This window comes from Ornithorhynchus anatinus, chromosome 9 (assembly GCF_004115215.2).
Source record: "Ornithorhynchus anatinus isolate Pmale09 chromosome 9, mOrnAna1.pri.v4, whole genome shotgun sequence".
Taxonomy (NCBI): Eukaryota; Metazoa; Chordata; class Mammalia; order Monotremata; family Ornithorhynchidae; genus Ornithorhynchus; species Ornithorhynchus anatinus.
The window spans coordinates 18748758-18770893 of NC_041736.1; the positions used below are offsets into that span (position 1 = coordinate 18748758).

At 41.1% G+C, this 22136-nt stretch overlaps 1 protein-coding gene across 2 annotated transcripts in view; it reads right to left on the reverse strand.

Annotated features, from left to right (window-relative positions):
• Positions 1 to 22136, reverse strand: part of CHN1 (chimerin 1) — a 148535-nt gene that overhangs the window by 9084 nt on the left and 117315 nt on the right. For both annotated transcript variants that reach the window (XM_029072276.2, XM_001514859.4), the window contains 4 exons: positions 16197 to 16281; positions 5051 to 5224; positions 4436 to 4513; positions 2812 to 2949 (listed from right to left, as the gene is read on the reverse strand). In XM_029072276.2, the coding sequence (XP_028928109.1) occupies positions 2812 to 2949; positions 4436 to 4513; positions 5051 to 5224; positions 16197 to 16281 (475 nt within the window). The remainder of the gene's footprint in view (positions 1 to 2811; positions 2950 to 4435; positions 4514 to 5050; positions 5225 to 16196; positions 16282 to 22136) is intronic.

The following is a 22136-nucleotide window of genomic DNA, read 5'->3' on the forward strand; positions in this document are numbered from 1 at the left end:
TTCAGTAGGTGGGAAGGAGAGCAGAAAGGAACAAGTAAGGTGGAAAATGTCTGTGGACAGAGAAAGAGAGACTGGAAAAGGGATGATAAGGAGACTCAATCCAGCTGGGAGAGGAACCCCCAAAAGTCATCAAACACTACAGGGAAACACGCAAGAAAAAGAGAATGACCCAGAAAGGGCAAAGAGACACAGAGAAGAGACACACAGGAAAACACTGAGAAAGACACAGGATAAGATGGAGAGCAGGAAGCAAGGGAGAGAGAGGAGGGAAACAGAGTCAGATGACAATGAAGAGCAAAGTCTGAAGCAATTCATGCACAGAGGAGCACAGCAGGCACACAGAGCAAAGGACAGAACAGGACAGTTAGAAAAGAGACCAAAAAAAAAGCCAACTATACAGGATTAGTGTCAATCCAAGGGCAAAAGACAAGGCAAACACTGGGAAGGTCTGGAAAGGAAGGGAGAGGCAAGACTAGGTTCCCTGAGGGGGATCAAGTCTATCAATTCCATTGCTTTGTACTCTCCTGAGAGCTTAGTACAGTGCTCTGACACTATAATTGCTCAATAAAAACCTGAGATAGACTAACTACTTTACCTAGGAACTGTAGAATGAAAGAGCCAAAAGGAGAAAAAAACCCTCAGAATGTGAGAAACATAGGGACAATGACTTTGAAATTTCATGAATGTTAACCAGGTTTCAGCTAGTACCTTCCACCACTGAAATAACTACGGATAACTTGTAAGGACTAAAAATGACACCAGACATTTACTGACAACAATAATGCAACCCAGAAAATGTGGAATTTTGGTTTTTCCAGAGCATTAATATAAGTCTCTTGGTTCAGGCATTCCCATCAGGGATACATTTCTATCCTCTACAGATTAGTTTATACAAAGTTCCAGCTCAGAGTCCTCCACAAATAAATACCCACCCTTTACTGAAAGGGGGGGGGGCAGAAAATGACTAATCCAACCTCAGAGGATGAGTCAGGACAGCCAAACAGAGAAAAAGGAGAAAGGCTTTCTAATCCTAAATATTCATTTCCATCAACAGCATCCAAAATCCCCTAAGACTCTTAGCGGCCCAGGTTCTATTCCCAATGATTGCCACTGACTCATTCAAGGCTGTCCAATGAATCACAGATGCAAATGGGAAATATGGAGATCCCTCAGGGAAAAGCTGGAATGTTTTTCCCCACCCCTTTCTGCATCACCCTTACACTTGGATTTGCACCCTTTAATTCACCCTTCCCTCAGCCCCACAGCACTTATGTACATATCCGTAATTTGTTTATATTAATGTCTGTCTCTCTATACTGAAAGCTCATTGTGGGCATGGAACATGTCCTACCAACTCTGTGATACTGTACTTTCCCAAGCACTCTGAACAAGGTAAGTACTCAATAGGATTGATTGATTGAATGAATATGTGCTAGGTCTCCTCCTCTTAGTATCACCATCTTCTTCATGTCAACATTCAGGGGCATAAATCCTACCCATACAGACTCTCACTTGCTTTTCAGTCACCCTCCCCTCTGTGGCTTCTGGTGCCATTTCTGAGCCTACAGGGAGGGGTGTGATTGCAGGGGTGATGTCTAGTTTGGATGCCAACTCCTTCACTGATTAGCTCTGCCAAACCTGCCACAAGAGGAATAAATTATTTAGTGAATAAGCCCAGAGTGGTTCGTGCAGACTAATTTAAGGACCTAGGAAAAGCAAAGAAAGTAATGTCCCAGTTTTAAAGTCCTTTCTTTCTGCTCCAGCACAATGGCAAGAATTCAGCACTGAATGTGACCAAACCTCAGAAATCCTCCATAATAAAAGCTACAAAAGGGAAAGGAAAGACTTGGACAAAGAAAGTTTGTTTCATCATTCCCTCAAGGAGGAAAGCAAGTCATTGTTGCTAAGGAAATGAGGCTATTATTATGGACAGAGCTAGCCTTCAATTGTGAAGGGAGAGAAGGGAAGAGGAAGAAATAACAGCTCTGGGTCTGTCTTCTGAAGGACAGTACTGTCAACATGAAAAATTGCCTTTCAGAAGAAAAAAATAGATGAGAAGACAACTCTAGCTTCTGATTTTTTTTTAATTGGGTGTAAATTTGGGTACAGCTTTGGTTGCACCAAAACGTATGATAGAAAATTCTTATTTGTTTCTGAAGTGCATCACATGGGAGAGAGAAATTGAAAACGACTGGTCACCATTTTGTCTTCCTGACTTCTACGCTCCAAATGAGCCTGCCCCATCCTTGGGAAATCTGCTTGGTCCCAGCAGATCTTTGGGCCTGATAACCATATCTTCCCTTGTGATCAAACACCACCACTATCTGTTCATAGGATTTAAGTATGTGTAAGTGATCTGAACTCAACTCCATCCCTCTGCTGCTTCTTCGTGGCTCTCCAAGCACTTGACTTTCCTCTCTTAATTAACTAATCAGTCAATCAGTGGTATTTGTTGAGCACTTAAAGCTCTACTCTTTTAAACCCGCAGAAGTCGCTGGTTTCAGGACTGGCTTCTCGCAGTTTAGAAGTCACAATCTGATTTTGAAAAACAGCATCTTATCTTCCTCTGAAAAATGTCTTGTTGCCCTTCAGAAAGATACGTGAAGGTACAAATAACTAATGGAAAAAGTTCAAATGCAGAATGTGTACAGAGATTGTTAACATACTGCCACAGGAAACACAAAAGGAGAGAACAAGTACCTTCTAGCTCAATTGGCTTGTCAAAAGTTTTTAAGCTGATTTAAAAGGGGGAAAAGGAGCAGCAAATGGATAAATAAAACATTTATCCTACATAAAGAATTTCATACTTACTTGCAGAATCTATAAATTTTGGGTAGGCATCATATGTGATGAGGGGGATTGGTAAGTCCCTGAAGTACAGTTTAAGTGCACCAGTGATAATATTGATATCTTCATACATATTCACAGAAATATCTGCCTTCTCCCCATCTATGTGCAAAAGGGAACAAAAAATACACATTTTGTTAAAAGAAAGGACAATTGAAATGTTCGGTACTCTGCAATTATATTTTCCTGGTTGAAGCACTGCTCATGTAATCTGAGTTTCACTAGCACCCAGACTTTCGTCAAGGACATACGTGAAATGTTTTTCTCACAACTGCAAAGTTGGTCAAACTGCAATTGATCATTAACAGGCCAGTTTTACAAATGGATCAGGGCCCCTCTCTATAAGGAAAGGAGAAGGAAGATTTTTCTGCCTGGAGTATATTTTCTCCTTCCAGGAGTCCCTGCTTGGGTAGATTTGGCCAGAGCTCCACACCCAGGTAGAAGCACTGGATTAACTGAAAGATGTGCAGCTGAAGGAAAACAAAATGGTTAGACTTGGGACTGTTTTCAGTTTCAGAAGAGAAGTGATATATTATTTATTTTCAAACATCCTGGAATTTAGATTTTAACATATTCCCGACTGGTGTGACAGAAGTATGTACTGGCTAACTGGAAGTTCAAAACTGATAAAAGAGTAGGAGAAATGTACAATCAAAACTCAAGATTTCTCAATGGCATTTGGTTATTTTGGACCCTCACACTTGGTGGAAATGAGCTGAGGGAAATTTTTCTTCAGTACCGCAGTGGACTCCTCTGATAGTTATTTAAGGTTAAAAACCGTCATGAAACTTATTCTCTTGGCTATCCCAGACTGCTCTCACCCCAGTCTGCTGCACCTTCCGGATTCTTTGATTTGGATTTAACAGCTCAAATCCCTTCAAGGAGTCTCCCAGATGAAACTGGGCCCAGAGACTGCTCGCAGGGAATGCTTCTATAGGGCCGGGTGGGCAGCTTCACCTCTGTTGGAGTTGTCCAAAACCAACAGGGTGGGCCCTGGGTCATATCGGGGCTCCAGTGGAGGAAGGGAAAATGAAAACTGCTGCTGCCCATCTGTTGCTTTGGGACCTAGGACAAATTCAGCCTGTCAGTGCTCTGAAATCAATGTTGGGGCAGCTCCACCGATCAGAAAGGAACAGGGGCTTCGGTCTCAGTTCTTTTTACCAAAACTCAGTGATAGGTCCTGGCCTGGCTGGGAGTGAAACACCAAACTAGGCAGATGATTCAGGCCAGGGAAAGTGGGATTTAGGAAAACTGATTTACCTCTCTCTTTCCCCTGATACTCCTGGGCCTTGTTGCTTAAAATGTTTGGTATCCATTTCTGTATTTATGGTGTGATGCTAGGTTAGGGCTACTCAAATGTGGAAAGATCGACTGGATCTTTTTTCCTCTCATTTTAAACTAGGCCTCACACCTTGCCACTTAATGTTTTTTTAAAAAAAATCATTGGATTGGTAGTGGTTTGTGTCAGTCTTTCCAACTGAAAAAAAAACCTAGTAGTTTATCTTGTAGAAAACTATTCGTAGAAACAGCACTCCCTTTATAGCATGCCAAGAATATCACACAAAAAAGTGCATCTCTGAGAACATACCTCTGTCAAATGCCATTTTCACATCTTCAATCAAGTCACTAAATCCTGATACCCTGTATAACCCTTCCGAATTAAGACCTGGTACAGGAAGAACAAGAGTTAGTTATAGCATTATTACGCAGGTACACGAGGTTCAAGCACTTAAGTGCTTAATAGTAGAGTACATATATTGCTATGTAATATGCTATGGGTAGCTGTGAGTGCATAAATGCAGTGGTGACAGTTGGTGGGATATAAGCTGGGGAGAAGGGAATCAATCAGGAAATGCACCTGATCATTATACGTCTTCAATTCAGCCATTCTAATTGGTGCGATCGGATTACCTAATTTCAGGATTGTGGATTACCTGTTTCACAGCCATGGGAATCACCAAAATGTACAAGAGAGAAACTTTCTTCTGCATAACAAGGCACATGTCAAGCTATCTGGATTCAAAGATTAGGGTAGATTCAGAGTAACCCCTCATCGTGGGCAAGGAATATATCTGCCAACTCTGTTATACTCTTGTGTACTCTTCCAAGCACTTAGTAAAGTGATCTGCAAGCAGTAAGTGCTCAATATGTACAACTGATTAACAGATTAGCAAGAAACCAAGTCCATTCAACCAAGTCTTACCTCTAGATTCAATTTCCCTAATGCACATGTCTACCACCATTGGCCTCTTAGTGATGTGAGCTTTGACTAGTGTTGTAAGATCACAGCTGTACACCTTCTTGACATGCTTTAGGTCTGGTTTGCAGTCATTTGGGACCATCTTGGAACATTGTTTATGGACATTTAAACCACAATCTAGAAAATGAAATGAGGAGAGAATATATATATGAGGGAAAATACATTATTAGGCACTTAAAATGGTTCTAGGAGTCTTAAGTATTCCAGTCTCAGTTTAAAAAAACAAAAGAACACATACCAAACCAACAAAAACAAACATGCTTTTAAAATTACATAACTGAACAGCTGGGGTACCTTACTCTAAGGTATACAGTGAGATTTCATTCAAGATCAAGAGAATGCTCCTCCCAATCTCTCTTCTTATGCCTATTTTATGATCTAATAATGTAACACATTCAGATATCCACTTTCTCACGTATTTCTTTCTATTTTGGGGTTCTATAAATATATCTCAGTGATTTAGGGCTTGCCTTCCTCTAGTGGATTAAGTATAGTTCCATCTATACAATAATCCCCTTATTCACATGCAGATTTTCCCCTAAATTAATAACTGTGGAATTTGTTAAGCACTTATTACATGTCAGGCATTGTATCAAGTGCGGGGTGGATACAAGCAAATCCAGTTGGACAGTCCCTATCTCACATGGAGCTCACAGTCTCAATCTCCATTTTCCAGATGAGATAACTGAGGCCCAGAGGAGTGAAGTGACTTGTCCAAGGTCACAAAGCGGACAAGTGGTGTAGTCTGGATTAGAATCCGTGACCTGACTCCCTTGTTAGTGTGTCTGCAAGTTCCCATATCTATGGTACCCTCATTTTTCAGTTATTGTTCAGAGTCACTCCTCTTTCCTAGCAAGAGTGAATTCTGGTAGTTTTTTTGAGGAGTGGGTAAGAGCAACTGGAGAAACAGTCTTGTCTTCCTAGATCATTAGGCTGAATAGAGCTATCTACGGTAATCAAATTTGGTAATTGGCTTAAGTGCCCTAGTCTCTCCTAGTATCTGCACATAATCTATTCTCCTTTTAAAATGAACCCGATGTTGGACTCCTGAAAATCCAATTTAGCAAATCAGAATAATAACAGCAGTGCTGGAATGGACAGGAATGTAGGCAGATGCATTTCCAGTGCCTCTTGGCTACAGAAGGATGCAAATGATTTAAACCATTAGATCTGATTTGCTGAGCATATTGGTGATCAGGAGGGGGTTGCTAGATCTAGGCCCATTTTATAGCAGGAGGGGGCCCACTCTCAACTCCTTAGTTCAAGGGAACTAAGTCATTCAACTAAACTAAGAGGTTTCCTAAAATGGCATTTCCCTAAGTGGTCAGGGTGTCAAATCAAGAAATGGGTGAATATCCTGAGGGTCAGACTACACTACTCCCTACTACAGTCTGCTACTACTCCCTTCCTCCTCTCTCGCCCCGCTCCAGTCTATTCTTCACTCTGCTGCCCGGCTCATCTTCCTGCAGAAACGATCTGGGCATGTCACTCCCCTTCTTAAACAACTCCAGTGGTTGCCTATCAACCTCCGCTCCAAACAAAAACTCCTCACTCTAGGCTTCAAGGCTCTACATCACCTTGCCCCTTCCTACCTCTCCTCCCTTCTCTCTTTCTACCGTCCACCCCGCACGCTCCGCTCCTCTGCCGCCCACCTCCTCACCGTCCCTCGGTCTCGCCTATCCCGCCGTCGATCCCTGGGCCACGTCCTCCCGTGGTCCTGGAACGCCCTCCCTCCTCACCTCCGCCAAACTGATTCTCTTCCCCTCTTCAAAATCCTACTTAAAACTCACCTCCTCTAAGAGGCCTTCCCAGACTGAGCTCCTCTTCTCCCTCTACTCCCTCTACCAGCCCCCCTGCACCTCTCCGCAGCTAAACCCTCTTTTCCCCCTTTCCCTCTGCTCCTCCCCCTCTCCCTTCCCATCCCCTCAGCACTGTACTCGTCCGCTCAACTGTATATATTTCCATTACCCTATTTATTTTGTTAATGAAATGTACATCGCCTTGATTCTATTTAGTTGCCATTGTTTTTACGAGATGTTCTTCCCCTTGACTCTATTTATTGCCATCGTTCTCGTCTGTCCGTCTCCCCCGATTAGACTGTAAGCCCGTCAAACGGCAGGGACTGTCTCTATCTGTTGCCGACTTGTTCATTCCAAGCGCTTAGTACAGTGCTCTGCACATAGTAAGTGCTCAATAAATACTATTGAATGAATGAATGAATACTCCTTTTTCCCCTATATGGGTGTTGGCGGAGACGTGAAGGAGGAGGAAGAGGAAAGAGGGCTGAGGAGGATCCCAAAGCTAAATAAGTGCTTTTCACCAAGAGCAGGACCACTAATTCTGTCAGGGCAGAAGAGTAGTGTCTTTCCTCTCCTGGTATCTCGCCACAGAATATGTGTTCAGCACATGGAGTAGAAAAGCTAAGGCTGCATTTCCATCGTAAATGATTAGCATCCATTCTTTACGCTATCCCTGGTAAATGGTTCCAGTAGCATTCAGCTTTTCACATGGGAATACAGCAGTTCAACTAAGTGAACTGATTTTCCCAAGGCCGAATGACATGCCGACGGCACCCTACCCAGTTACAGTCTCCTTCCACTGGGCCCTGATTCTCCTGAAGATTTCTATAATTGCTTAATATGCCTATTTATGTTAAATCCCCTCATTTACTATGGAATTCCTGCGAGGGGAAATCACACTAAGCAGCTCTGTACGTTATGCACATAGCTGTATTTAATGAAAACATTATTTCCCTCTAGGTGAAGCCTCAACATATTTTTTCACCTTTTGTGACTTTGGTAAATTTTGGATATTTCACTGGCACTTAATGAATTTCAGTTTGAATGGTTTCATACTTAAAAATCCAACTTCTTTACATTGGCATTTTAGTATTACAAGTGGGAAAAAAAAGTCTTTCAACTTTATATGCAGACATCATTTTTTCCAAGTTGAGTTAATTGGCGATACTTCCATTTCAAAATATAGTCACGCAAGCTTCACTGCTGGCAAAGGGTAAGTTAAATAATATTTAGCTGATGAAAGAAACAGATTTCTTTCCATGATACACACACAAAACTGTTGTTCTAAGTAAATAACATGGCTCCCACTGAAATCTGTCTGCAAGGTTCTTTCTGCTTGAGAAAATGATCATTTCTGTCAAACCTCAGGTGATCTTAAGGTGCTAGTTTAACGTTAATGGCTTTAATATCAGGAATCAAAAGCTTTACATAGAAACAAATGAGATTCTTTGAGATCTACTCTTCATCATTGTGGGCTTGTTCTAGCAAGTGACTATTTCCTCTTTCAGGCTACACTGTAAATTAGCTTAATTTAGTTTCAATTCTGAGTGGCTGCTATACTCATAACAAAGCTACTACATAATACTACTAGAGGATTTTCTTTGTTCGGATGTGCTGTTTTTAAAGTTCTAAGTCTGCTTAAAATGGATGATTTCAAAAGTTTAAATATGTTTATAAATAATTTGAACTCTCCAGGTTTATTCAATAAAGATGATAAAACTTAACATTCTATTGTGTTTTGCAGTAGGACCCCTTTTTTGAATTCCTAAGCTTCTGTAAAGGCAAAAGGATTTTTTTAGTCTCCTCTTTCTTTTTAAAGTTAGGATTTCTAAACGTATTTATGGGAAAAGGAAAAAAGGTCTAAACCATTATTCTGCCTTCTAACAAATTTCTGAGCACGATTTCTGAGAACTTCAAATATTTTTTAGGAGAGAGGTCCCTGGCAAACACTAGCCTTCTGTCTGCCAGTATCACACTTACACAACTAATTTTTTAACAAGTGCTGAATAGGATTTGTGTATAAAACAAAAGAACTTATAAGTAGAGAAAAATGGTCACACATGGCACAGTTGCTGAGCACCTTATGAACTTCAACTGCATTAGAGAGGGATTACGGTATGTAGTTTTGGATAACTGCTGCCTCTTTTGTCCAGGAAAGTCAACAAGAGGATTTGGGAGGGGATAAAAATTCACCAGTAAATACATGGCTTTTGAATCCTGTGTGTGTGTTTTCCTTTTTGGTTCACTGTGTGTGTGTGTGTGTTTCCTTTTTGGTTCAGAATGATATTCAGCATGCAGTACCCATTAGACTAGCACTTGGGCATAAAAAAGCAGGCATTAAGTCTATGAATGCATGTATGGGAAAGGAGAAAGTTTGGTGGAGAGGGATACAATGCATTTCTTTTATTCCCTCAATCAGTACTTTTCCAATAACAATTTTGCTACTAAAACGGTCTCTTAATAATATATCTGTAGGCACAGGGGAGAAATGTTTAGTAATAGCTCCAAGTACTGAAACACCATTCTCCTGAAGACTATGCCAAAATAGGCCAAAATGTATTTTTGAGAAATTCAAAGTGTAATGTAATACAGTAATTCCAAACTCTCTGCTTTAAGGCTGGTAATATCTCAACTTTTGGTTGCTACTAAGAGTTTATGTGGGTATCATAGTTATTTATTGAACTCATAAAGCCCTTACAAAATTTCACATCCTCTAGTTTGAAGCCCTAAACCAAAATGAAGAGTGAAAAAAAATACCAGTAAGAAGCACTTTGAGTTACATTTCTCAATTGGATAGGCATCAAATTAACACGCACATAAAAATTAAAGATTTTTTAAAAACACTTTTCTTCTTAAAAGTTTCTGTAAATTTGGCCCTGACATGTTGGGACACTGATGTTAATCTAGTCTTTTATGTGCTCTGTGATACACCTTGTGGGATACACATGAATCCTTTCAATCTACTGAAGCAGAATGGCCAAGTGGCTACAACATGGGCCTGGGAGTCAGAAGGACCTGGGTTCTAATCCCGGCTCTGCCACTGTCTGCTGAGTGACTCTGAGCAAGTCACTTCACTTCTCTGTGTCTCATTTACCAAATCTGTAAAATGGGATTAAGATTGTGAGCCCTTTATGGGACAGGAGCTGTGTCCAACCTGATTAACTTGTCTCTACCCCACTGCTTAATACAGTGCCTGGCACATAGTAAGCACTTAGATACCATTTAAAAAAAAATCTAAGAATCCAGGAAGCGATTCTTTTTTCCTTTTTTTTCCTGGAAAGAGAAGCAATTCTTGTTGACAGTGACCCATTTATCAGAAATAAATGATATATTCTGTCCATTTATGTTTAACTGAGAGAGCTATATTAATTATGGCCTGTGTAAGCACATTAAAAATATCTGAGAATAAAGTAAGCACATCTGAAAAACAATTATTTGTATTTTAAACTAATTTACAGGACCCCTTTATTTACACAAAGACTGGCAGCATTGTATTCTCTCCAACAGAGAGAAGAATTGTTCAGCGAGTCTTTATTGTGGGAGTTTGGGGGACAAGGAGGAGCCCTTGTTTTAAATGGAAGCCTCGATTTTCTGTGGGCTTGTGGGTAGCGGCTCTGGAGACCCAAGTTACTATCTCTAGAGCGTACCTCCCAAACCAAATGGGCCCCTGGTGGGGGCAAAAGCAGCCAGATGAGAGGGCAAGACTATCACCAACCAAGGCCCCAGGACCCTCACAGTGGCAGGGGATGCTGGGATGAGTTAGCGGTGCTAGTGATCCAGTTTCCACAGCAGCTATGTTCTTGCCCCAATTGATTATGTTCTGCCAATCTCCCCCATCTTTGCTGCCCCTCTGGAGAGCACGGGCATTTGGAGAGAGGAGTCTGAAGGATGATGTTTTTCCTCTTCTTTGGCTGCGGAACAGGGTAATTCCCTGTGAAACTGAGTGAAGCAAGGGGGCTGGTTTTAAAGGGAAAGTTGCATATCATCTATTAGTTTACAATCAATCAGTGGGATTTACCGAGCGCTTAGTATGTGCACAGCACTGTTCTAAGTGCTTGGGAGAGTACAAGAGAATAAGCAGACATGTTCCCTGCCCATAATGAGTTTAAAGTCTAGAGGGGCTTACAAGACTTGCTCAACCTGAACAAAACTTCATTTTGTAGATAACAGTGAGTCAAACCTCTTCAAACAAAGATAAGCATCTTTTTTCTTGGCTGTCACTATCAACTGTTAACTTGTTTCCTAAATGGCTTTATTTACTGAAGGCTGTTCTCCTGTCCCAAGCTCCAGAGATATTGGTGGGCATTGTGGTGAGTATCAGAAGGAACACACAGTAACTTTTCGGCCCACGCTCATTCTCTGCCATTAGCAGGCTTTACCTGCTTCACCTGTCAAGGACACAGCCACCCCTCTCTGTTCCTCTTCACTGTAAGGTCCACAATATTGATCTCTTATCCTGCCATTTTCTTTGCTCTTCCTAGTAGGCCTCTTTATGTACAGTGAAGAACTGTTGGCTGGAGAGGAGAGAAATGGCCACCCTGCTGATGGCAGATCACCCCCCTCTTCCCTTCCAGCCTTACCTCTGACTCTGTCTGCACAAGGATGTATTCTCGTCCTCTCTTTTCCCTTCTTACTTAGAGACTGCTTTCTCAATTGGACTCTTTATAATTAGCCAAAAGTCACAACCATTTCTTTATGAGTGAAAGAGGGAATAACAACACTATGTGAAAAAAGGGAAGTCCTTTGCCGATAGCCAGCCACTAACAAGAATGGGTGCTCAAAAACAGCTGGGATGCTGCCCGGCTGCTCTTTTCAAAATGTTTAGGAAGAAGACTCACTCGACATGTCTAATCTTCAGAAATGTCAACAATGCTCTTCAGGGCCACAGGCTGTTCTGGCCAGTGAAAATGGCTAAGCCAAATGTCCAACAGAGCAGCCTGCTAGTAAAATGGTCTAGTGTAGATGACAAATGCCTATGGCTGTGGGATAGTCTTGCCTTCTTTCAGCAACTTTTATTTCATAAAGGTAGGAAAAAAAATTGTGGAATGACTTGCGATTGCTGTCTAATGAAATATATGACAAACTTTATTTGGAGAGATCAGTGGGTTTTGAGGGGATAAGAACTGAAACAGTGCTGTGTGCCACTGTCATATACAGTTTCCCAGGATAAGTCCCGCTGTCGGTTCAGTGAAGAGACATGGCTCTGAGAATCAGGGACCTGGGTTCTCGTCCAAGCACTGAAAGTCTCCTGGGGTCATTCAATGGGTGGTCAAGGTTTCCAAGCGAGAACCACCTAGGATTTTTATTTGATTGTTTGCTTTGTTTTTTAATGGTATTCGTTAAGCACTTATTATGTGTCGGACATTGCTCTAAGCACTGAGGTAGATCCAAATTGATCACGTTGGACACAGTAGCTGTCCCAAAGGAGGTTCGAAGAAGAAGGAAAAAGAATTTAATCCCTATATTACAGATGGGGGTTCTGAGGCCCAAAGAAGTTAAGTGATTTGCCCAAGGTCACACAGCAGACAAGTGGCAGAGCCGGGACTGGGACCCAGGTTCTCTGACTCTCAGGCCCAGGCGTTTTCTACTAGTCAAAGCTGCTTCTCTATTCTGACAGCTGCACAGTCCTAACAGGAATCCTGAAAAAATAGCCAGGGAATGTGGGTGGCAAAGACCACAGCAGTTACCAAGGCAACCGACTGCCAGGTAGTGGTGCTTCAATACAGCAATGACATTGTACTGCGGGCATTTCGACTCTAAGAGAGTCCTGAATGGAATGGGTCCAGCACCTCTGCCTGCCTCTGAGCCCCAGTACAAACACAACTGGTAGAGACAAGAGGGTGTAAACAGTGATCAGTGTTGTGCAGATCACTATCAATAAAAGCAATTCCTCATGCAGTTTCTTGGGCCCAAAGTCTCAAGGTTCATACTTGTCCACCACCCTTTGCTTCATTATATCTGAGCTTTCACTCTGGCTGTAGAGGAATCTGGTAGGAAGAAAATTTTGGCCCAGAGAATGACTAAGAGGAATGCCTATAATGGGCCCTTGTATCGATGGTTTTGTAAAGACCATTTAGGAAATGACACTGGCAGGGTCAGCGTTGCCACTCTATCTGCTGCAACCACCAGACTGACATACAGACAGTTCAGTCCTAAGCACACTGGGACTCAGTCTTGGGACAGTTTGCCTGTCTGAGGCAAGAGGAAGTTACCATTTGCAATGCAATCTCCTCACCTCGGGTAATGCAGTAACTGACTTAGGCAGAGAGAGCCAATCTCAAAATATAATACTGTTTCCAAAAACACTCTACAAGTGCTGTCTGCAAGCAGAGAAGAGTTATGGGCTTAAAAATGCTAAGATGTGATCCCACAACAGTTTCCTTGCCCTCCATCCTAGAAGGTTAAAAGGAACCAGCTCAAAACAAGCAGCCAGGAGGCAGGCTCCAAAAGATACATTTCTTTTCTGGCTCTGAGGTCCTGCCATCTTTTTCCTCTGAATACATTTTCTTAAAGATTCAGAAAACAGTGTGCCCCTGGATTCTGTCTGGAGAGTACATAAAACAGGCAAGGCTGCAGATGGAAAATGGAAGGGGCTCTATCTCAATAAAATGGTCCACGGTTTTTGAAGTTATTATGGAACTGATTCTATTTTTTTTTTAAGAGTGGACAAGGTTGACTGATACAAGTTAATGAGATTTAAAGCACCAATAAGGGAATAGCAATAATTGGTGCTTTAAAGAGCAGACATTACAGAGTGAACACATTCAACAACTTTCCTACTGGGTCACTCGCTCCTCTCCAATTCGAGAAATGGCTGATATTAAATACCATAGGAAGAATTCCCAATGTTCCTCCTTCTTATTATTGCTAGGTAGGTTTCCATCACAAGAGTGACTCAGTACTGTGTGTGTTTGCCAAAGATTATTCCACATGGCCTGTGCTTGTTGCCTGCTCCCTGGATTTCAGAAGAGTGGTATTGATAACTATATTTTGCTTCAAAAAACAAATATGGGGCAATACAGGTTAGTATGCATCAATAAACATGTGGAAAAAAAATAATGCAGGCATGAAAGTTTCTTACAACTCGCTGTCTAAGAAGCAAGGTGTAAAAAGGTTTGTCAGGATCCAAAAACTGGCACTTAGGAATGAATCCACTACAAGGGACTTTTATATAACAACCTACTTGGACTTAGGAAAGTTTCTCTCTCCAATCTAAGACCCCTACCTCCAATTTTTCCCTCTTTTCTTTAAGGCTAACATACTCTGAACAGAAGATAACCTTGTGGGCTAGCTAAATCAGGGTCACCAGTACAAATGGCAAAGGATTCCTGCTTTGCTTTCAGATCATGGGGACTCATTACAACCTCATGATGTCCATAGAAAGTGCAAGATAACACTTGAACCTGGAAACGGACCTGCCTTAGAAATAACTAAGATTTAGTTAAAGTCCATTATCTTTAGGGAATTCCTAGCAGATGATATGCCTGTGTCCAATCTGCTTACCTTGTATCTGCGCAGTCCTTACTGCAGTGTGTAGCATGTAGTAAGTACTTAAATCTACAATTATTATTGTTATTATTATCAATAAAGTTCCACTCATATTGGAAATTGCAACATCATTTCATAAATGATGATATGAAGATCTCTATCTAGACGGTTTTGGAGTTTTCATGTTTACAGCTTAAAACTGATTTCCCGCTGATTATTTCTTTACTGCAGTTGCTAATTTGAACATTTAACATGCCATACAACAGCAGATCACTGATAAGCGCTTAGTACAGTGCTCTGCACATAATAAGCGCTCAATAAATATGATTGAATGAATGGTAACAGAGCAATCAATTCCTAGTCCTAGAATTTTAGGCGAGAAAAGGAAGAAGTCCCTACCACAAAACATTGTTCTCGATTGAAGGAAAAAAACTACTCTCAGGGAAAAAATTGTAAACCAGAATGAAAAAAACTGTTTATATGGCACTATAAAATAATTCTGTAATTCTAGCTCTATTTCATAAATATGATTTTGAATCTATTAAAAATATCTTAAACTTGGTAGCAAGACTTTTTTCTTTTTATTCATCAATAGTTTTCTTTAAAGTATAACCACTGTCTTATAAATAATTTTTATGAACAATGTTTTTATCTGATTTTCTAATAAAAAAAATTCAGAAAGCTTCAGAATATGGAAAAAAGCCTTCGTGACAAGTTACCTTTAAAATTCAGTTTCCAAGGCAACAAACAGTTCTCCGTATAGTCTTTTTTTTAAACAGCCTTTTTATAAATTTAGTTACTGGAACATCACAAGGCAGATTTTAAATATAGTCGCTTAGCTTTCAACTATTTTCATCTCTTTTCTGCACAAGGTGACCACTTCTTTTAATAAATCAGCACCCAAATTGCTGAAATGATCTGACACATTATTACCATCGGCAAGCATTTATATAATCCTTTAAATTACACAACTGCTTTAAAACCACTCAGAGTTACCTCCCAGGGCTACCTCCTTTGAAATAACAGAAATGTTAGTACAATTTTACAGATTAGGAAACCGAGGCAGCAAAAGGAAAATACCCACACCTGATCCCCCAAAATCCTCTGTGGCAGAGTTAGGATCAGAATTCACAGCTTCAGGGTTCCTGATGGACTGTTTTTGTACCTGCTCTAAGTCAATTAGAACCCATAATTTTACAATGAAATTACGAAGGTGTAATAGAATTTAGCAATGTCACTAACCAACTGGACAACCTAAGATTCTGACTATACATGTCTAATGAAGTAGATACCATTTTTATGGTACTTCAATAAGTGCTTACTATGTACTAGGCACTGTACTAGGTTCTGGGATAGATATAATCAGGTTGGATACAAACCCTGTGCCACATGGGGCTCACAGTCTCAACCCACATTTTACAGATGAGGTACCTGAGGCACCAAGGAGCAAATGACTTGCCCAAGGTCACACAGCAGACAAGTGGCAGAGCTGGGATTAGAACCCTGGTCCTTCTGACTTCTAGTCCCATGCTCTGGGGCGATGACCCCAATATTTGCTTGAGCTGGGCACCCCATCTTTCTCATTCCAAGTCTCTGACAAGGCCTGAGAATTTCTACTGAGAGCTAAAAGTACCCTAAATAGTGGTTTTCTAGATTATGAGCTCTTTGGAGTCTGTCCCCTCCCGGTGTCCATCTCCCCTTAGGGTTCTTGCCTTCTTCGCATCTCCCACATAAAATGAGCACATGGGACCGACAAATGGAGAACTTCAAGGTTACTCAAAGAAGAGTGAAGAGATGGGTACCTGCACATTTCACTCCCTGAGCAATGAGACCCCACATAAAGTTGGCACAGTATTCACACCAGTGTGGACCCCTGAACGTATGGACCTGCAAAACAATAGAGGCAAGGGAGAAGAGAGGGGAAACACACATAAATGAGGAATTTGGTTTCATACAAGCAAAACATCATGTTCATAAATTAGCTACAAATGCAATAGAGGGAGAGACAATCAGTCACATATTTGGTGTTCTTTGTTCTGGAAGAGAAAGCACAGCAGAAGGACTGGAAGATTGAAATATCACATACCGCCATCCTGCAGTTATTTGCTTAAGGAAAAGAGGACTCTTCCAGTTTAAAAAAGAAGACACTTAACTAAGCAAATACTGGAATGCAGTTAGGAAATGCAGGTAATGAATGAAATGGGGCAGAGTTTTCACAACACTTGTTAGAGAAAAAGTACCTATTCTTTAAGGCTACCGTTAGCAATTTATGATTTTCAAGAAAAGATATTGTGAGCAAAAATCAGCTAGAAGCCAGGAAAGACATTCCAAAGAAAGGGAAGGGGTTGGAAGAAATCTGTCACCTTCTTCCATCAGATTTACTTGAGTTAATTTTCTGGCTCTCACCTCCTGCTACAGAAAACAGCAAAACTCAACAGTGAAAATTGTCTGCAGTTTAAAAACACCAAAAATATCTGTTAAAAATGCAACTCCAATTTATGAAATTCAGAGTTCAAAGACCATCACTTTACCACAGTTCCTCTTAGGTTCTCAATTGGTTTCAAAATCTTTCAGTCCTTTCATTAGATTATATATTTAGGTGACTTAGCAGGCAGAGGATGCTTCTGATGATGCAGTTTTTATCAGAGTGCGCCCATGTGGCAGATGCTGTACGGGCACAGGGAGAGAATGCTCCTGTGGCACAACTGAATTTGCCATTAATTGTATTTGAGTGCTTACTGTGTGCAGAACACTGCACTAAGCGCTTAGGACATTATGGCACTTATATTACCTAATCGCCCACTGTACCTAAATAACAACAACCCTAAAACCTGTGAAATAGCATCTTCACGAAGTCCTCTAAAAGTCTTCAATAACTTCTACTTTTACTTGGGTTCATTTTGATTTTAAGTTTGATTTTGAGTTTAAGGATTTTTATTTCAGTTCATTTGATTAACTGTTTGATTTCAGTGATTTAACAGATTTAAGATCCAGTTTAAGGGGTAGTTACTTGAAATACTCTGTTCTTATACGTCCTTTACAAAAATCCAGTCCTTGAAGTTGTGCTTCCCTAAAGTATTACTTTCTGATTGACTGCCGGTATTCTAGGACATAATTATACTGCATCTGCCTTGGGGCACTGTTAACTATAAAAGCATTAACTATTAGCCTTATTAAAATCACATCTCCTCCCAGTGGCCTTCCCAGATTAAGTCCTCATTTCCCCTACTCCCTCTTCCTGCTGCGTATCTCTCACATTGGATTTGTACCCTTTATTCACTACATACCTGCAATTTATTTTAATGTCTCTCTCTCCCTCTAGACTGTGAGCTCCTTGTGGGCAGAGAACAGGTCTAACAACTCTGGTATACTCTCCCAAGCGCTTAGTACAGTGCTCTGCACACAGTAAGAACTTAATATATACGACTGATGGATTAATTAGACCCCAAAGTTAATGTGATTCAGGGGATCCTTTAGTTTAGAATGACCTCGGGTTTCTTAGGACTTATCAATCCATAAGGCTGTGCTAAAGTGGCTCATAATCTTCTGACTTTCTGCTTGTATGATTTGAGTGATGACATCAGCATAGCACAGTGCCAACTCTTTTGATGATACTTGCAGCTTGATGAACTACGAGAGCTTCTGCGAGAAATGGAAATCTAGCCTAACACCAGGTTTAGCTTAACAAAATTGCCCTGTGTCTTCCTGAGTATGTCTGCATGAAACAGAGAGAATAAAACCAGAGCTATTAAGGCACTTCTACTTCCTTAAGTGGTGACTGGGATGGACCAACTCAGACACAACTTAATAATAATAATAATGTTGGTATTTGTTAAGCGCTTACTATGTGCAGAGCACTGTTCTAAGCACTGGGATAGATACAGGGTAATCAGGTTGTCCCACATGAGGCTCACAATTAATCCCCATATTACAGATAAAGTAACTGAGGCACAGAGAAGTTAAGTGACTTGCCCACAGTCACACAGCTGACAAATGGCAGTTGGGTTTCAAACCCAAGACCTCTGACTCCCAAGCCCAGGCTCTTTCCACTGAGCCACGCTGCTTCTCTGCCAAACCTTCACGGTGCAGACTTGGTGACTTCCTCTGGGCAACAGTTAGAAGCTCTCACAGCTCAGGATTTTAGTTGATATATCTATGTGAAGTCAGAGAAGAGACGGTTCCCTTACTTCTTCTAGTGGACATTACAGATTTGATACTGCTGTATCACAATTTAACCAAAGACCACATTATCAAATCAGTGCTTCTAGAATTGCAGTGGGGACAGAAGCTGATCCATAAGGACTCTGATCAGAACCTTGCCAATAATGGGGAGTAGTGAAAGCAGCCACAGTCAGCCTTCTCTCCTTTTACTCAAATATGGTAATGATGATGGGGATATCTCTAAAATCCTGTGGCATTTCATCACACTCCATCTGTTGAAAAAAGGACTCCACATAGGTTTAAGCGGACCTTCCTTGCCCTAATTTAAAGGTAACACAATTCTATGGTGAAGAATCAACATCTGTAAAATTTCAATTTTTACCTTTTAAAAAATTGAGAGATACCGGAGATAATCTACCATTTACCGCTGATGAGCAATTTACTCTCTTCCCTTAGATAAGAGCTTACATAACACTTGAGGAAAGTGTACTAGAAATAGATCTACTGGAAAAATACATGTCATTTCTTTAAAAATGAAATTCTTCACAGTTTCTTAAAAATAGGGTTTAATTCTCATTTCCTGTTCCACAGCCACACTATGGATTTCTGAATTGTTCTGTGTATTATGATTTCTGGAGTGGCTGGACACTCATTTGTGGATACCCAATTTAAAGAAGAAGAAATTTTGGCAGAACGGGAAGCCCAGGCTTCATGCTCCTTGAATATGTGTCAAATATGCCAGAGGCAAAGTTGGTCGTGGGGACTCAATTCAGCTGAACTTGGCTCCAACTCCAGATTCAGAGACAGCTACTGCCCTGGGTTGCAAAGGGCCTTCACTACTCTCCTTCTGTAGAAAAGGGACCTTCCCTGCTTAAACTCCCACAATGATCTGAAGAATCATTGGAAGCTGGCCTAGGATTCAACAGTAAGGAGAGAAATTGTGGGCAGGATCCTTATTGCCACTGTTTGGGACAAAACCCTCCACTGGTGTCAGCATTTGTGTGTGTGTGGAAGCATATCTGTGTTGGATGGACTTACGTTTGTGTATGTGTGTTTGTGTGCATGCCATGCATGTCCTGGGTATATATGGTTGCAGAAAAGGGGAAAAACATTTTTATGTTAAAATTAACAAAGAGACAAAAAAAACCCCAGCAGAAAAGCATCATCTTTGTAGTCCAGTGAAGAATAGTTTATTCCAATAGTTACTAATGAGGATGACAATTGAAAGAACCATTGAGGATCACTGTAAACATCCAGATTATCTTTAGCAGTGATTAAGGTGCTTTTCAGATGAATAGAAAAAACCTTAAACTGTTAAAGCACATTTAATTTTGTTAAGAGGTAGAGCGACAGGGGACAAGTTCAGTTTTATATCCTTTGGTCTGCACCTGAAAGCAGTCTCACTTAAACAATGTTGTTTACTTCCAGATTTCATTTAATGAACTTCATTTTCCCATTCTAAAAATGATGACCACTATTAGAACATTTTAATGACATTTTAAAAACAATGCTGTAAAAAGTGGGCAAATAGTTTAGTCATCTGAATCAAGAGCCCCAATTACTAGGTACTTAAGTAAAAACGACCACAGGGAAGTAGCATGGTCCAGTGGACCTGGGTTCTAACCCTGATCCCACCTGCCTGTTGTGTAACTGTAGGCAAGTCTCAACTTCTCGGTGCCTCAGTTTCTTCATCTGCAAAATGGGGGTTAAATAACCTGTGATCCCCGTGTGCGACAGGGACTGCATCTGACTTGATTATCTTGTATTTACCCCAGTGCTTGACTTGTAGTAAGTGCTTAACAATTACCACAATTATTACTACTATTTTTTATTGTATTTGTTAAGTGCTTACTATGTGCCAGGCACTGTACTATTATTATTATTATTCAAACCAGCTCCAGAGATGACTTAAATGCAACCTAGACTGTCATTTAAAAATTATAGGGAGGGCTAAGCCATTTTCAGAACAGAACATTGTGATGCTACCAATTGTGTTTCTACCAATATATCATTGGGCCTTGAGGATGCATTTTTGGAAGCCCTTGGAAGCCCAAGTGCTTAATATAGTGCTCTGCACACAGTAAGCTCTCAATACAGATGACTGACTGATAAAATAACATCAATTTATTCATACACAGAATTCATTTTTACTGAAGGCCTTTAACAAAGGATAAACTCAATAGCTGGTTATATGATTTAGAAAGAAAGAATCCCTTCTGTTAGAAAAGGACTCTGGTGATACTATAATCCGTAAGTGCAAGTGCTTCAAGCTAATCAAATACTCAAGAAGACCATCAGCTTCAAGACACTGAATATAGATATCTTGCTAGAGCACCCCAAACATCTGTATTTCTTTGGCATACTTTGATTAATCCAAGAACCAAATGATTAAATAAATGATGAGCAACAGTCAAACCAAACAGATCTGATGCTACCCTTCATTCGAGACAGTTAACAGTATGAATGTAGCTATATTAGCGTGCACCTTTTACAGATGAGGTTACTGAGGCACAGAGAAGTGAAGTGACTTGCCTAAGGTCAAATGGCAGACAAGTGGTAGAGCTGGGATTAGAACCCAGATCCTTCTGACTCCAAGGCCTGTGTTCTAACCACTAGACCATGCTGCTGCTCTACTGTGTGTATGTGTGCGTGTACACGAAAGTAAAACTAACCTCTATACTAAAAAGGACTATAGATTTCAAATATATACAAAGAGTGCTCCTTGGAGTAATAGATTATGGAATTAGCCAAATCAACAAGCTCTAAAAATAGTTCTTGGGAAACATTACTGTACAGGCTTTGCCCAGGAGTTAGCAAGGCAGGCCAAATTGTCGGGGCTCTTCCAGACAAGAATTCTTAAGTGCCTAAAGACTGAATCTGGTGCCACAGGTACCCATTCTGCGTAGGGAAGATTGTCCTTTCTTAAGTGGGGCAAGTAAGCACCTGTATTTTTCACACTGATGCTGAGCAGGGGATCAATCTGATTTGAGTATTAGTAAAAAGAATCATTAAAAAAAATCAAAAGCATCTTCGAAGCTATAGGCTTGTCAGCTCTCACAAGGCAAGCAACAAGGCTTGATTTTCAGCTACTCATTAATAAGCAGAGAATGAGATAGCAATTATGATCATACAGTCCACTGCAAAGGGATGAGTGCAAGTGACACCTTTCAGATGGATCCCATCAGCCAGCACTATTTACTGAGCTCCTGCAGAGGGTCCTTAGCCTTATCGTTTCCAACAAGCGGCTCATGGGTATGGATTTGGTGGTCCTGCAGGCCATGTGCATCAACTCTTCAGCCTGAGCTATTCCCGGTGGCCAGCGGTCAAAAAGGGTTGCTGGCTGTGGGGGAACTGGTTGGAGTGGGGCTAGCTTGAGCATGACGGGGAGAGGTGGAAGGGAAGTCGGGTGGGCCAACAAAGGGCCAGGTGCAAACTCCAGCCTCCCGGGAGCTCTGTGCCCACTCTTCACCCTCCAGGCCCCACCTAACCCCATCAGCCGCTGGGGCCTGGGCCTCCGGAGGCTGGGTGTGCCTGCATCTCCCTGGCCCCGGCCACCACCGAAGTTGCCCAAGGCTCCAGGG